A 14,709-nucleotide genomic window follows, 5' to 3' on the forward strand; every position below is an offset into this window, starting at 1 on the left:
CCAACCTTCTCAGAAAGTATAGTCTGCTCTGACCTTTCTTACATAGAGCATCAGTATTGGCAGTCCAGTCCAATTTGTCATCTAGCTGCACTCCCAGATATTTATAGGTCTCTACCCTCTGCACACAGTCACCTCTGATGATCACAGGGTCCATGAGGGGCCTAGGCCTCCTAAAATCCACCACCAGCTCCTTGGTCTTGTTGGTGTTAAGGTGTAAGTGGTTTGAGTCGCACCATTTAACAAAGTCTTTGATTAACTTCCTGTACTTCTCCTCCTGCCCACACCTGATGCAGCCCACAATAGCAGTGTCATCAGCGAACTTTTGCACGTGGCAGGACTCCGAGTCATATTGGAAGTCTGATGTATATAGATTGAACAAGACCGGAGAAAGTGCAGTCCCCTGCGGTGCCCCTGTATTGCTGACCACAATGTCAGACCTGCAGTTCCCAAGACACACATTTTGAGGTCTGTCTGTAAGATAGTCCACGATCCATGCCACAAGGTGTGAGTCTACTCCCATCTCAGTCAGCTTGTCTCTAAGGAGCAGAGGTTGGATGGTGTTTTAATAGCCATCCATTTGTCTTTACCTGATTTTGTTACTGGATCTGCTTTATTAAAGTTAAGAAATAGGGAGAACCAAAGTCCTTCTCTGCTATTAATGTAGATTTCTAAGTAAATCTGTTATACAGTATAAAGCAACTGTGCTTTAACCTGCTCATGTAAGTCATTTTAGATAAAGGCATCACCCAAATATAGAATAACAACAAATGCAAGAATTTTATTAAAGGTATGCCAGCAAAGTTTAAATGCTGTATTAAAACAATACAATGTCTAACTCCATGTAAACCACTTTTCTTAACAATAATTCTTTATCTGTCAATGATCTTATAAACCGTGTAACTATATATTCACTGCTCAAAAAAATTAAGGGAACTCTTGAATCACACATTGGATCTTGATGAAAGAAATATTCCTAGTGGAAAATCTTTATGAGTAATACTGTGCAATTAATTGAGGACAAAATGATGCAACAATGGTCAATAAATACCAAAATCACCAGCCCATTGAGGACTGGATCCAGCATCACACCAAAAATCAAAGTCAAAAATTGAAACCACTGGCTGATCCAACTTGTGTGAGCTTCATCACGGCAACTCATAATGTGCCTCAGTAGTGTGTTTGGCTCCCATGTGCCTGTATGCCCTCCCAATAATGTCTGGACATGCTCCTGATGAGATGGTGAATGGTGTCCTGGGTGAGCTCCTGGACAGTCTGTAGCGCTACTTAGCGATGTCAATACAGGATGTTCCAGTTGGATTCAGGTTTGGCAAATGTGTGGACCAGTCAATGGCCTTCGTCATCCAAGAACTGCCTACACACTCTGGCCACCTAAAGTTGGGCATTGTCCTGCACCAGGGAGAACCCAGGTCCCACTCCACCAGCGTCGGGTCTACCAATGGCTTTGAGGATTTCATCCCAGTACCACCTAACAGTAGTCAGTGTACCGTTACCTAGCACATGGAGATCTGTGCCATCCTCCAAGGGTATGCCTACCAAGACCATTACTGACCCACTGCCAAAGCGATCATGCTGGATATTGTTTCAGACTGTATAATGTTCACCACGGCGTCTCCAAACTCACATTTGTCACATATACTCAGTGTAAACCTGCTGTCATCTGTAAAGAGAACAGAATGCCAATGGTAGTGCTTTCAATTGTGGTATTTTCTGGTGAATTGCAATTTAACTGAACTTTAGCTGAGCTGTTTTCACAGCTTCCACTAGAGGACATGAGGCCCTTATGCCACCCTCATGGAGTCCTTTTCTGACAGTTTGGTCAGAAACATGCACACTAGTAGCCAACTGGAGGTCATTTTGTAGGGACCTGGCACTTCTCCTCCCTTTTCCCCTCAGACAAAGGAACATAATACCGATCCTACTCTTGGGTTTATACCCTTCTATGGCCCTGTCCAGCTCTCCTTGTGCCATAGCCCATCTCCTAGTATCTCTTCCATTCTCTTGAGACTGTGCTAGGAGACACAGTAAACCTTCTTGCAAAGGCACATATGGATGTACCATCTTGGAGGAGCGGGACTACCTGTGTAAACTGAATCATCTGCAGGTACCGCCTTGTGCTACCTGTAATGAAGGGATGCTAGCAAAGCACAAAAATAAAGAAGAATCAGTCAGGAAGGATAAGGAGAGAGCAATTGTCTGTGGCCACTACCTGCAATACCATTCCCTTTTTGGGTGATGTCTTGCTGTTGCCTCTCCAGTGCACCTGTTGTCACTTTCATTTGCACAAAAGCAGATGAAGTTGATTCACAATATGCTCTTACGTATATAATTGCCATTGGTTAGTAAAGAAAGGGCCTAGAGTGGTGTTTTAGCCCTTTTTTAATATTGAACAACAGGCAATCATGAGTTGGTTAGCATCAGAGTCGAAGAGCATATTTATCTCAACACATATTGATTCTGCAAAATGGCTATATGCTAGAAATATAATTTTTGCTGATGTATTAGGTGTCAAAACAGACAAAAAAAGCACAGAAAATCATATTATCATCATCCCTCATTAAAACATTTAGCCACATTTACAGAAGCAATTGACCAAGCAAAAGCACAGCAGTGAAAAGGCAGGCAATTTGTGGCTACCATAGCCGCTACCTGATTTGAGAATTCATTTAGTTTATGACATCCGTTTCCCCCCCCCAACATGCAGAATATTTAGCATAATAAAGTGAGTGACTACATCCCGTTTTTGTTAGGTAAACGCTTTGGCAATCATGGAGAAAAGCCAAGCTGTCAGGCAGCACCTCAGCTAGTTGTTATATGAAGTACAACCTGCTGTGTGCACCCAGATTGGAATACAGATTAGAGTGAGCCAACAGCAAGTCATGATGAAGTGTAAAATAAATGTTAACAGGTACTCCCACATACATGTCCTCACGTATGCACTCACACCAGGCCATCTTAGCTGTCAGTTAACCAAACACGCACTGAATTGTCTGCATTAGCAGCACCATTTGAATGTGGACTTCAAGAGCGTAGTGACTGATGCACCAACCAAACCCTTACTGAGGAGATCTATTATATGTTTAACCAACCGATATAAAAATGTTTTGGGATTATTCACATAATCACTGGTTAGTATTCTATGGAGTCCTCGTGTTAGAAAGCGCTACGCAGTGCATAATTTGGAAATGCTCAGTGAGATTATCAAATGACTCCCCTTCAACTAAGCATTTACTGTGATGTGAAGAACTCTTTGCATCCTTTCTAATATTTGCTGTATTTGCAGTTTTATATAAAGAATGCCCTCAGAGCTTCAGACAAAATGCAGCATTAGAGAAGGGCAGCCATCTTTGCAGAACTGCTTGAGTCCTGACACATTGGTAGATTTGTGAGTGTGAACTGCTTGTTTCAGATCACAGCAACTCTGTTGGGTTCAACTTTGGACTTTGACTAGGCTACTCTAAAACTTTAATTCTGTTTCTTTGGAGCTGTTCACTTGTTGGCTTGCTTTTGTTTTTTGAGTCGTTGTTAAGCTGCATAACCCAATGACTGACCAGCTTCAGGTCATGGACAGATGACTGAGCATTCTCCTTAAGCATGTTCTGGTAAAGTGCAGAATTCATGGCTCCTTTACTAATGGCAAGTCTTACAGGTTTGGATGCAGGAAAACATCCCCATACCATCAGAACACCAACTCCATGAGTTATTGTACTCATATACATAAGAATCCTTAAGACATTTGACAAACGAGAGGTGACCATTCAGTCCATTAGCCCTGTTTGTTTAGCTAATAGTTAAGATGTCCCAATATCTTATCCAGATTCATCTTTAAAGGTTATGTCTGCTTCAGCTATATGTCTCAGTAGTTTGTTCCAGAGTCCCACAACTCTTTGCATAAAGAAGTGCTTAATGGCTTCAGTCTTAAATGCACTTCCCCTTCCACTGATGTCCTTGAGTATGTGATTCAACCTTATGCTGAAAGAATGTTGCTGGATCTACTTTATCAATGTCTTTGAGGATTTTAAATACCTGGATTAGGTCTCCACACAGACACCTCAGCTCGAGACTTTCAGGTTTAACTCTCCGAGTCTGCCACAGTAGGACAAGTCCTTAAGTCCTGGGGTGCACTTGGTTGCTCTCTCTCTCTACACACAGCTTCAAGTGCTGCTGTGTCTTTCTTGTAGTGTGGTGACTCCAGATGTGGTCTTACTAGATGATTGTATACTTTGAGCATTTTTTGTTATATAATCTAAAATTTTATTTGCCTGTTTAATTGCTTCTGTGCATTGCTTAATTAAAAATGTTGTCAATTTATACCCCAAAATCCATTCCAGAAGTTGTTTCCTTTATGACAGTGTCTCCCATCCTGTATTTGTAATTGATGTTCCTTTGCCCATGTGTAGCACTTTTTTACAGTAAACTGCATTTTCCAGTTGTTCACCCAGTTCTGAAAATTGTCCAGGTCATTTTGAATTCTTCTTGCTGCCGACTCAGTGTCTGCCATCCTTTCAATTTTAGTGTCTGTAAATTTCACAAGTTTTCTAACTATACCAGGATCAATGCCATTAATATAAACCATATAATGGTCCAAGGACAGACCCCTGAGTTGACGCCACTGATGACCTCACTCCATATGGAGCATTCTCCTCTTATCTGTACTCTTTTGTTTCTCCAGCCGAGAGAAACACCCTGTCCACCCTGGCCATTGAAACTTACTATTATTCTATATTAATTAATATTGACTTATTTTATTTTCTTACTGTGTCTTTTATTTTTCTATTCTTTATTATGTAAAGCACTTTGAGCTACTGTTTGTATGAAAATGTGCTATATAAATAAATGTTGTTGTTGTTGTTGTTGCTGTGTCTCCTGTTGGTTAACCAACTATAGATCCAGTTTTGTAGGTTACCTCTGATGCTTACAGCTTTTAGTTTCAGATTTAGTGTTTCATGTGGGACTGGAGCAAAGGCTTTTTGAAAGTCAACGTAAATTATGTTGTATGCTGTGTTTGTCTCAACTATTCCAGTTGATTCTTCAAAAAACTCTAAAAGATTGGTTTGGCAGGACGTTCCTCTCATAAACCCATGTTGGCTGCCACTGTTTTCATTTAGGTGATTTCCTAATTGATTTCTGATTATACATTCCTTAATTTTGCATGGAACAGAAATAAGACATATTAGTCTGTAATTACCAAGATCCATTTTGTCTCCCTTCTTGAAGATTGGAGTCGTATTTGCTGCTTTCCAGTCCTCCGGTATTTCTCCTTTCTGAAGTGACTGCTGAAATATACCTAATAAGGGTTTATTGACAACGTCTTTCAATACAATTGGTAAAATCCCATCAGGTCCAGGGGTTTTATTAGTCTTTAATGTATTGAGTGCTTGAAACACATCTGACTCTTCTATTTTAAAATCTAGGAACTCTGAGTTTGTTTTTATTTCTTCTTGAGGCATTCCAGTTGTTCCATTATGAATACTTGCACGAAATATTTGTTTGGTTCATTTGCTATTTCCTTCTCATTTTCAGTGATTTCTCCATTTGTGTCCCTGAGGTTTCTTAAATTCTCTTTTATTGTCTCTTTACTGGAGTAGTACTAAAAAAAATGCTTACTGTTAGTATTGGTTCCTATAGAAATGTTTATTTCGGTTTCTCTTCACTTCTCTTGCTGTAGTTTCCAGTATTCTTCCATGTAAGAATTATCTGCCTTTTTTCTTTTTCATTTTCTTGTACAGTAAGTAATGCTCCTATTTATCGTCCGATTTTTTTTTTTTTTTTTTTTGTTCTTTTTGTTTTATTGCTTTTTGGAATACATTTATTTTAAGCCTGAATCAGAAGATCTCTGAAGTTACACCATCTGTCATTTATTGTTGCTGAGGTTTTGCTTTTCCATTTGATGTTTTGTAGATACTTCCTCATCCCCATAAAGTCTGCTTATAAGTCTTCGTTTTGCTGTACATTTGTGTGTTTTCAAAGCCTATCTCAGATTTTATCATGTTGTGATCACTGTAGCTTAAAGTATCAGTAACTTCACGTTCTTACTGTTGAATGCACGGATTAGTGAGGTATAGCGGGTCCGCGGCTTAAAATGAGTGGCCGTTTTTAATAAGTAATCATTTGACTGGCTCCATCTCCGTGGGTGCACTTGTACAGCTACAGGGAGTTGGTGAAGTAATTGAACTGAGACGCACCTGAACGTGAAGGTGCAGTCTTTTTCAATTGCTTCATCGGCTTCCTGCGGTGCACGATTGAGACGCTGCACCCACAGAGCCTTAAAAATGACCTGGCGCAGGACAAGAGGGGGAAGAAATGGAGGAGAAATTAAAGAGAGCGTAGGTTAAAGGTCAGATTGTAAGGCAGGAGTGAGCCGGTGCTTACAGAGAAGCGGGTGGATGGGAATGGTGCCCCAGGAGGTAGCACGTGGCTAGCGCTCTGGAGGGAGCATGAGGAACACTCCTGCTTGAGCAGCCAGGGAGCAATAGTGATCATTACGCTTCAACATGTCCTCCCACTGAGTGGATCCAGCAATCAGCAGTGGTAGGAGGATGGCATGCTTGGGATCCGGAAAAGTTGCCCCCCACATTTCGCCCTAATATAATTTCACCCCCCCGCATTTCACCCATGATACAATTTTGCCCCACCCATATAGCTCCTCACACTTTGCCCCAGATATTTTTCCTATCACCTACCTGGATCATTTAAACTTTTTTAAAACTATTATTACCTGTATTTTATTGTTTTTTTTTTTTCATTTTGATTTTATTTTAAATATTGAAATAACGTTCCATAGAACTAGAGTTTCTGGATTTTGCACAGTTTTTTCGTCAGCACCATTAATCAATTTAATGTATCCGAACACACTGCGGCTGTTACACAGTGCACATTTGCTGTTTTTGCTGCCTGATTATCGGTGGTGCATCGCGGTGCTGAAGAACAAGCAGCACGTCGCAGACAGTACAATATCAATATATACGCTGCCAGGGCATGCACCGTGTATAATGTTATAAAAATTTATAATGGCAAAAGAAAATCAGTAGATGATGACAACCACATTTACATGTTTTCAAAGAGAACGGTAGATGAACAACATGGAAAATGGGTTTGTGAAAAAACGTTCCACCTGCAAAGGGTTTGTTTAATTTTTTTGACAATTTTAACATGTGCATTTATTAAACCAAAATAAATTACAAGGTATAAAAAAAAGTAGGTTGGTTTTAAAAGAGAAGCACTGGGAATGAGAATTTAAAGAAAACGCCTGCCTCAGTTTTAGCCTTGTTTTTTTTGGATTTTTATTTGGATCATTTTATCTCCACCAACAAATTATTGACAATTTTGAGCACTGCCCTTTTTTGGATCACTTTGCTTTGAGTTTGTTTTAATAAAAGCACTTTTCATCATTCCTTTGCTTGGTGTGTGTTGTCCTCATCTGCCATGCTTATCTCGGTTACAGTACTTATAGTGTTGGATTCAAGAGGCTCCCATTATAACAGAGGGAGCAAGGAGCCAACCTGCACCGTCACAATTGTATGCCAGACAGAGTGGGAACTGCGCTGTCCATTAAGTTCTACTTTTGACTTGTCTGCCCATAGAACATTATGCATGACAAGTACTGGTGTTGCTTTTGGATAGTGAAAGTTATGTTTTGCTGTTTTCACATGAATTCCATTTTTACTCACTTTCTTATCATGGGGTCATGAACATTGACCTTAGCTGTGACTGTGAGGCTTACTGTTCTTTGGGTGGTCCTCTGTGACTTCTTGGATGAGTTGTTACTGTTCACTTGGGATAATTTTGGTAGGCCAGTCTTTGCTGGGAGGATTCTTCACTGTTCCAAATGTTTGCCATTTAGAGATGATGACTCTCACTGTAATATGTTGGAGTCCTAGAGCCTGAGAGATGGCTTTGTAACATTTTCTTGATTGGTAAGTTTCAGCAACATTTTTTTCTCATATTTTGTGGAATTTCCTTTGATTGAGGCATAATGTTCTTCTAGAAAACTTGAGGTGACAACAGAGTCAATATATATAGAGGTTGAGATTCAATGGGGCCGGCTGGGTTCAGTCAGCTGAACTGAATTAACTTTAGTCAGCTATTTGAATAACTGAGGCAGCAATTACCTTTATTACTTGGATACATTACATAGCCTGAGTCACCCTGGTTCCCTTTATTCAATATTATATTTTGTCTAAAGATCTAAAACATTCTTTGAGACAAATATACAAAAATACAGATTATGACAAAGGGGCACAGCAGTGTCCGAACAACAGAAGAATTAGTTAGAGCTACAGAAATGGTTTCCCCAACTAACCCTTTCTTTCTTTCTGTGTGTGTATGTTATTCACTTTGTGATCCTCATTTTAAACTGAACCTTGCCAACCTCTGCTCCTTCTTTACAGGTGACTACCATTCTGAGACAATGAAGATGAAAACAGTAGAACCAGAGAAGTATGATTTTCGGTTACTCTTTTCTTGAAATTAAAAAAAGGTATTGCTGTCTGGGAAATACTTGAGTTAACATAACTTTCTGTGCATTTTAGGAATGCTTCTCACATTATGAACAGTGAAGATACAATTGATGACAAGCAGGATGGAAGGAAGAGTCAAAAAAGAGATAAATCTCAATCTAGGGTATGCACAGTGATGTGAGCTAATAGGACAACAGAACATGAGAACATCAAACATATGCAGAGCATTTAGTTCAGATGTTGAAGATGGAAGCATAAACTATGCCATGTTTGCTTCTTCCCAATGGAGATATTATTTAAATATGTTTGAATAGCTGAAAAAGAACTGAAGATAGTAGAAAAAATTAAAAGGACAATTTCAATAACTGTTCATGTAACAAAGTAATGGAATCATGCTTTATCATTTTTGTATTTGTACCAAAACACTGGGGAGTCGCACAGTAGGTCCAACAGGTCTTCCAGTAGTTTTCATAAAGATTTGCAGTTGCGTCTCCCGGTTCTTAGATTCTAGGATTATGTTTTGTTCTACTTATTTTTAGTTAATGTAACAGAATTTTTCTGATTAAAAAAAGTAAAACCTCTGGAAAAGTAGGGAGGGTGGAATTTTCTGAAATATCTTTATACGTCGATGATGTATTGACACGTTGTAAATTGTAAAGGAACTATTTAAATATCGTGAGACAGTTGGGGATGGGGGAGAAACGACCTAAAAAAATAAAAAAATCACCAAATCATCATAACGCGAGGGTTCTCATCTATCCAAAAAAAGGAGTAACATGGACAGCATTTCTTGATATTAATCCTTTTTGGCCAAAGTAATATATGTGTACAGCATTTTTAAATAATATCACAATGGCAACACTTTACATTGTACAGCATACGTACACTTTAATTACTCGGTAATTATTTGTCTAACTCTAGTGTAACTGGACATCTTTACTGTGTAAATACAGTATAACATTGGTAATGATGTGGTAAGTACTCACTTCTTCATACCTGATTTGGTGTTTGCTTATACTCTCACCTGAATTGCACAGTAAATAAATTGAAATATTGCTGAGTTCCATTGTAGTTTGGTTAGGTAACTCTGATTAATTACGGTGTAAGTTTAAAGTAGTTGTAGTGTTACCACTTGTGCAATGTAATGGGAGACTTTTATTGTAAAACGTTTCTAGCACCTCTCGTCTGATTACCACTTGATCTGAGTGATCTCCAAACCCTCTTGAGATAATAAGATGCAACACAGGGGGCATCAGCTGCTAGAAAATCCCCACACCGCCCACTGGAAAGTGCTGTCCTGTTTGATAGTCGATTGGGCATACTGTACAAGGTGGGATGGGAGTATCTATGGGCCCACAAGTTCAACAACTTGTGCCAGGAATCTTTCTCCTCGGCCCCTCATGCCTACCCAAATGCACAACGTGAAACCGAGATACGAATAAGACACGGTAATAGACAGCCGAGGCTGCTTTGAGGGATCATTTTGGAGGTTAGTTAGATTTCCTCTGTGGAGCCTGTAAAGCTAAGCGCGCGTGATCTCGGGAAGAAGGACAGAAAGACGAAGCCACAAACGCATCCCGCTACATATCATGACCTGTTCCCACTGGCACCAGCTTTTTAGGTCCATCTGGTTGACCACACTCTTTGGTGGAAGAATGTTGTCTGCTCTGGGCCATCACTCCTGCTTTTTTCAGCCATTCTAAATGTTTATTAACTGCTAACCTAAAATAAGTGACCCTGTATAACAATTTGGGGCTGAAGAACTATAAATACGTTGTACTTGTTCTCCAATATTGTGGCAAGTGCCAATTTTTAATATATGGTTTAAAAGAAAAATAATTTCACAATGCACTTATGCTGAGATTCATTGTGTTTCCAAATTATATATATGATAATAATATAAAAAAACTTAATGCATGACAAAGAAGTAAAATAAATTTACCATTGCCGATTTTCACGACTCATTTGAAAAGAAAAATATTTGCTAATTCAGTCAATATTTGATGTCTCGGAATGATTAGCCACAATCAGTAATGCAGGGAGATTTAACAAAAGCCTAATTGCCTGTAAAGGCTAGAGAGGTTACATTTAATAAACTTGGCATTTATAACGCACCTTAGCTTTCCACAACCAAAGTGAGCAAAAGATTTTGGCAAACCAGCTTGACAATTCAGATTCACCCAACATGTCTTGAACAACATTGGGAATTAAAGCTGCCCGAAGTGCAACTTTCTACGACACATCCTTGTTCTGTGAGTATTGGCTCCACTGATTAAACATACTTTGTAACATTTGAATATAATTAACTGTAAACCAACTTCTGTCTGCGCCTTCCTATTGAAAACTTCATTTTAAAGTAACAGCTGGGATTTACCCCACTAATTGACTTCTGTCGTGTCACCGCTTAATCTCCATCTCCATCTCCTTTAAACTGAAGTGCGTCAGCTTCTTCAGACTCCTCCGACACTTCGTACCCCACAGTCCTGGATTCTGTCCAGCAGTCCTTTTTCTCCAGCACTGCCATATCCAGCCTTTAAAATTGGACAACAAAACTGCACACCGCTTAATGGATTTTTATACAAAGCATGTCACACAGTGTGCCATATAGCCCAGCCTTATAAATGCTTTAATTATGAACTATTTTGAATGTTAAGTGTTCTAATTGTCTGCACATCATTCTGCATTAAAGCAAATAAAATTAAATTAGCCAATCATCCCAAAAAGGTTTAAGCTGCAGTTAGCTTGAGAACTCATGGAGCTATCCAATCCGCTATTCACTCTAGTCAGATACCTACTTTTGGGAAAATGTCAGCTTCGTGTTTTCCTCCTTGTATAATCTGTATACAGTATATAAAATAAGGTCAGAGCATGCTTGCTTTGTTTAACCCAAGGAAGGCTTGGTCATGAGAAACTGGTAGGACAAAAGCCAGCAGTCCATAGAGGTTATTGAGGCCAGGTATTGCATATTCATTCTAACATACATTATACAAGGCCAAGTCCTCACTCGTTTGAGTCACTGAAGCTTTCCAACAAGAGTTGATGTTGTCAGATGATGGCCAACGTTTCTCAGACATTTTGACCCTTAACCATAATGCCGTTCAGTTGGGTGGTTTGGCAGTGGTGGCCAAATCACTGCCCATCAACTCCTGGCCTCCACCTCCATTTTATGCCATAGCTAGCAAGAGGCTCACTCTGCTGCCTCTTTCAGCCTCTGAGCTACTGGCTTCCTTTCTTTTCCTGCTGATCCCAAAGCCGTAAGCACATTCCATGTCGTTTGTGCTGGGAATCCTCTGCATCCAGCCTTGACTGGAAATAGCTGGGCCTGCCAACTTTTGTTACTACATTTCTGGACCAGTTAGTAGTACTTTGTGGCTTTCGTTTCATGGGCTTTATCTCAACCTTCAACCCATGGGACAGATAATTCGATAAATCTAAAATGTATAAATTCCAGAAACTTTAAAACCTTTCTTTCTATCTACAGACTGTGCAGTTATTAAAATACGATGGGGAGTTGAGCTAAAGTTAGAAAATGGAATGGACCAAAAACAAAACTGATGCTCTCATTTCTCAATTTAGTCTCCACCCTTCTCAATGCACTTGCACCACCTGCCTGGAAGTTTCTGGATTCCAGCAGAATAAAAGGTTTTGTCTTGTCCTCGCAATCACTCATGCACCGCTTTCTTCATGTTGTCATCTGTCTTGAATCAACAACCACCCAGATGTTTAACAGCCCAAAAAGGTGGAAGTCACATGGCACCAAATCTGGTGAATAAAGGAGGATGTGGCAATACCTCAAACTTCAGTTTCTTCAGACGAGCCTTGGTGGTCTGCATTGTCTTGCAGCAAAAGGACTCCTTGAGACAGCAATCCCCGCTGCTTGGATCGAATAGCAGGCTTCACATTGGTCTCCAGGGGGTCACAGTAACTTGCACTACTGACTGTAGTACTCCTCGGCATGAAGTATTTGACAATAACTCTGGGGCACAAGTGATTGCGAGGACAAGACAAAACCTTTTATTCTGCCAGAATCCAGGCACTTCCAAGCAGGTGGCGCAAGGCATTGAGAAGGGTGGGGACTACATTAAGAGATGAAAGTATCAGCTTTGTTTTTGGTTCATCCCATTTTCTAATAAATCCCATCTTCTAACTTTAGCTTGACTTAGTAACTTGTTTATTTGGTTGATGATGTTTCTTAGCTACTGTCTGTTGCTACTTGTATAATTTTCGCTATATACAGTAGCCATACAGTGCATATGTGTGTGTATACTGAATGTAGTGTGACAGGGTGCAGACTGTGAATTCAGATTTTCTGTGGATCTCCATGTTCTGCTGTTGGAGAGATGTCAATCTGTGAGTTCTCACTATGTAGTATACCCAGTGCCAGGAGTTTGTGTACTTTTGTCCACAGACTGAAATGGCATATCTCTGAATTTTCCATTGAATAAATTATAGCAAAGTCCAGTTTAGTACAATCTCATCACCTTTATATAAAGACTAGCTGTGTAAGCCTGTGCTGTAAAAAGCCCGGGCTCCTAGAAACTATTGAAATTTTCAGAAAAAAAATTGAAATGCAGAGTTGGTGGTTTCATTTTGTCCCCTTTGTCTATTAGCGGCTAATTTCTCTCTCCTCTGAGGTTTCGTTTTGCCAGTGTGCTCGCCTCGCTTGTGTATTAGTGGCTAAGCAAGTTTCTTTCCTCTGTGGTTTCACTTTGGTGATGGAGTCGTTTTCTTTCAGCTTCATGCTGTAGCCTCACACTTCTTTCTTCTTCTGACTTGTTAACTTGGGGCCGCCTTACCACCTCTTTGAGCTTCATGCTGTAGCCTCGCACTTCCGGGCCGGACAGACAAATGCACACACTTCCACGTGTAGACGTTTATATACAGTATAAAATGCTGTTTAAATGAAGATCAAGTCTGGATATGTCCATCTATCTTACAAAACCATTTTATTGGGTGTACTTATTTTTCATATGACTGGTCACATCAGGAGCAAAACTCTAAAACTCCTACACAGATAAAATGTTAAATAATCAGAAGAACGTCTTGTAGATTCTTGTCTTGGCACGGCTCTCTGTGTTACCCTTTAAATTTTAACTGCTGCTATTCATGCATTGTCTTTGTGTTTACTGGTTTTAACAACAGAGTTGTCAGCCTTACATGCAGTATACAGCATATTGTATTAAATGTCTGGCAGAGGGATGCAGTGCTTATAGGTGCTGCTTCCCCATCCCTCAGGACGCGGGTTCAGTCCTCAGCCTAGTCCATATGTCTCATTGGTGGAGTCTGCGTTTTCTCACCATTTCTCACACCACAAGTACAATATGTGCAAGTTAGATTAACTGGTAAGTCTAAATGTACCCTTCATGTGTGGGTGCCTGCCAGAGTGGGACCTGGGAGACTTGTCAGACTGTCTACGCTCAGTACTGCTGGGATATGCTAGGATCTTACCAGTGTGTAAAAGTGCACAAGAGGGTCAGAACCCTCCAGAAATCCAGCTGACTCTCATTTGTCTTATCAAGATGGAAAATATCATCTCAGAATCCATCCATTATCCAACCCGTGATATCCTGACTACAGGGTCATGGGGGGTCTGCTGGAGCCAATCCCAGCTAACACAGGGCAAAAGGCAGGAAACATACACCGGGTAGGGTGCCAGCCCACTGCAGGGCACACACACTAGAGACGATTTAGAATCGCCAATCCACCTAACCTGCATGTCTTTGGACTGTGGCAGCACCTGGAGGAAACCCACGCAGACAACATGCAAACTCCACGCAGGGAGGACCCGGGAAGCGAACCTGAGTCTCCTAACTGCAAGGCAGCAGCGCTACCACCGCGCCACCTCAGAATCTCCTTTAACTTTTCAGGTGCGTTAAGATCCACTGACAGAAGTCCAAGGCATATGGATAACACCACTGTTTTGTTTATCAAGCCTTTGTGTGATCACGCTTGCTATCTGGACAGCAGTGACAATCATTGTGAAGGGCAGAAAACGGTGCAACACGGGATGAAGAGGATCATTTAGAATTGTTAAGGAGACATTAGTATTGAGATAACAGCCCGAGGAGTTTAGTTTATCCAATGCATGTCACAAATTGCACATCTGTGATTTGGCCATTGGCTGTGTTCTTTATTCCAGGATAAATTTATTGTCAGGCTGGCCTATGGCATCCATTTCTCCATGCGGAGTTCAAATTGCTCACACTTTTCAATCAATCTGGAATCTGCTTAG

The 14,709-nt window shown here is 40.3% G+C and overlaps 1 protein-coding gene across 1 annotated transcript in view; it reads left to right on the top strand.

Moving 5' to 3' along the window:
* The window catches only part of LOC120528673 (tetratricopeptide repeat protein 24-like), a 58,996-nt gene extending 49,678 nt beyond the window's left edge, over nucleotides 1-9,318 (top strand). Inside the window, exons 14-15 of the mRNA XM_039752839.1 lie at nucleotides 8,409-8,457; nucleotides 8,550-9,318. Of these exons, the coding sequence (XP_039608773.1) occupies nucleotides 8,409-8,457; nucleotides 8,550-8,658 (158 nt within the window). The 3' untranslated portion in view covers nucleotides 8,659-9,318. The remainder of the gene's footprint in view (nucleotides 1-8,408; nucleotides 8,458-8,549) is intronic.
* The last annotated feature ends 5,391 nt before the right edge of the window (nucleotides 9,319-14,709 follow it).

This window comes from Polypterus senegalus, chromosome 1, assembly GCF_016835505.1.
Source record: "Polypterus senegalus isolate Bchr_013 chromosome 1, ASM1683550v1, whole genome shotgun sequence".
Classification (NCBI taxonomy): domain Eukaryota; kingdom Metazoa; phylum Chordata; class Cladistia; order Polypteriformes; family Polypteridae; genus Polypterus; species Polypterus senegalus.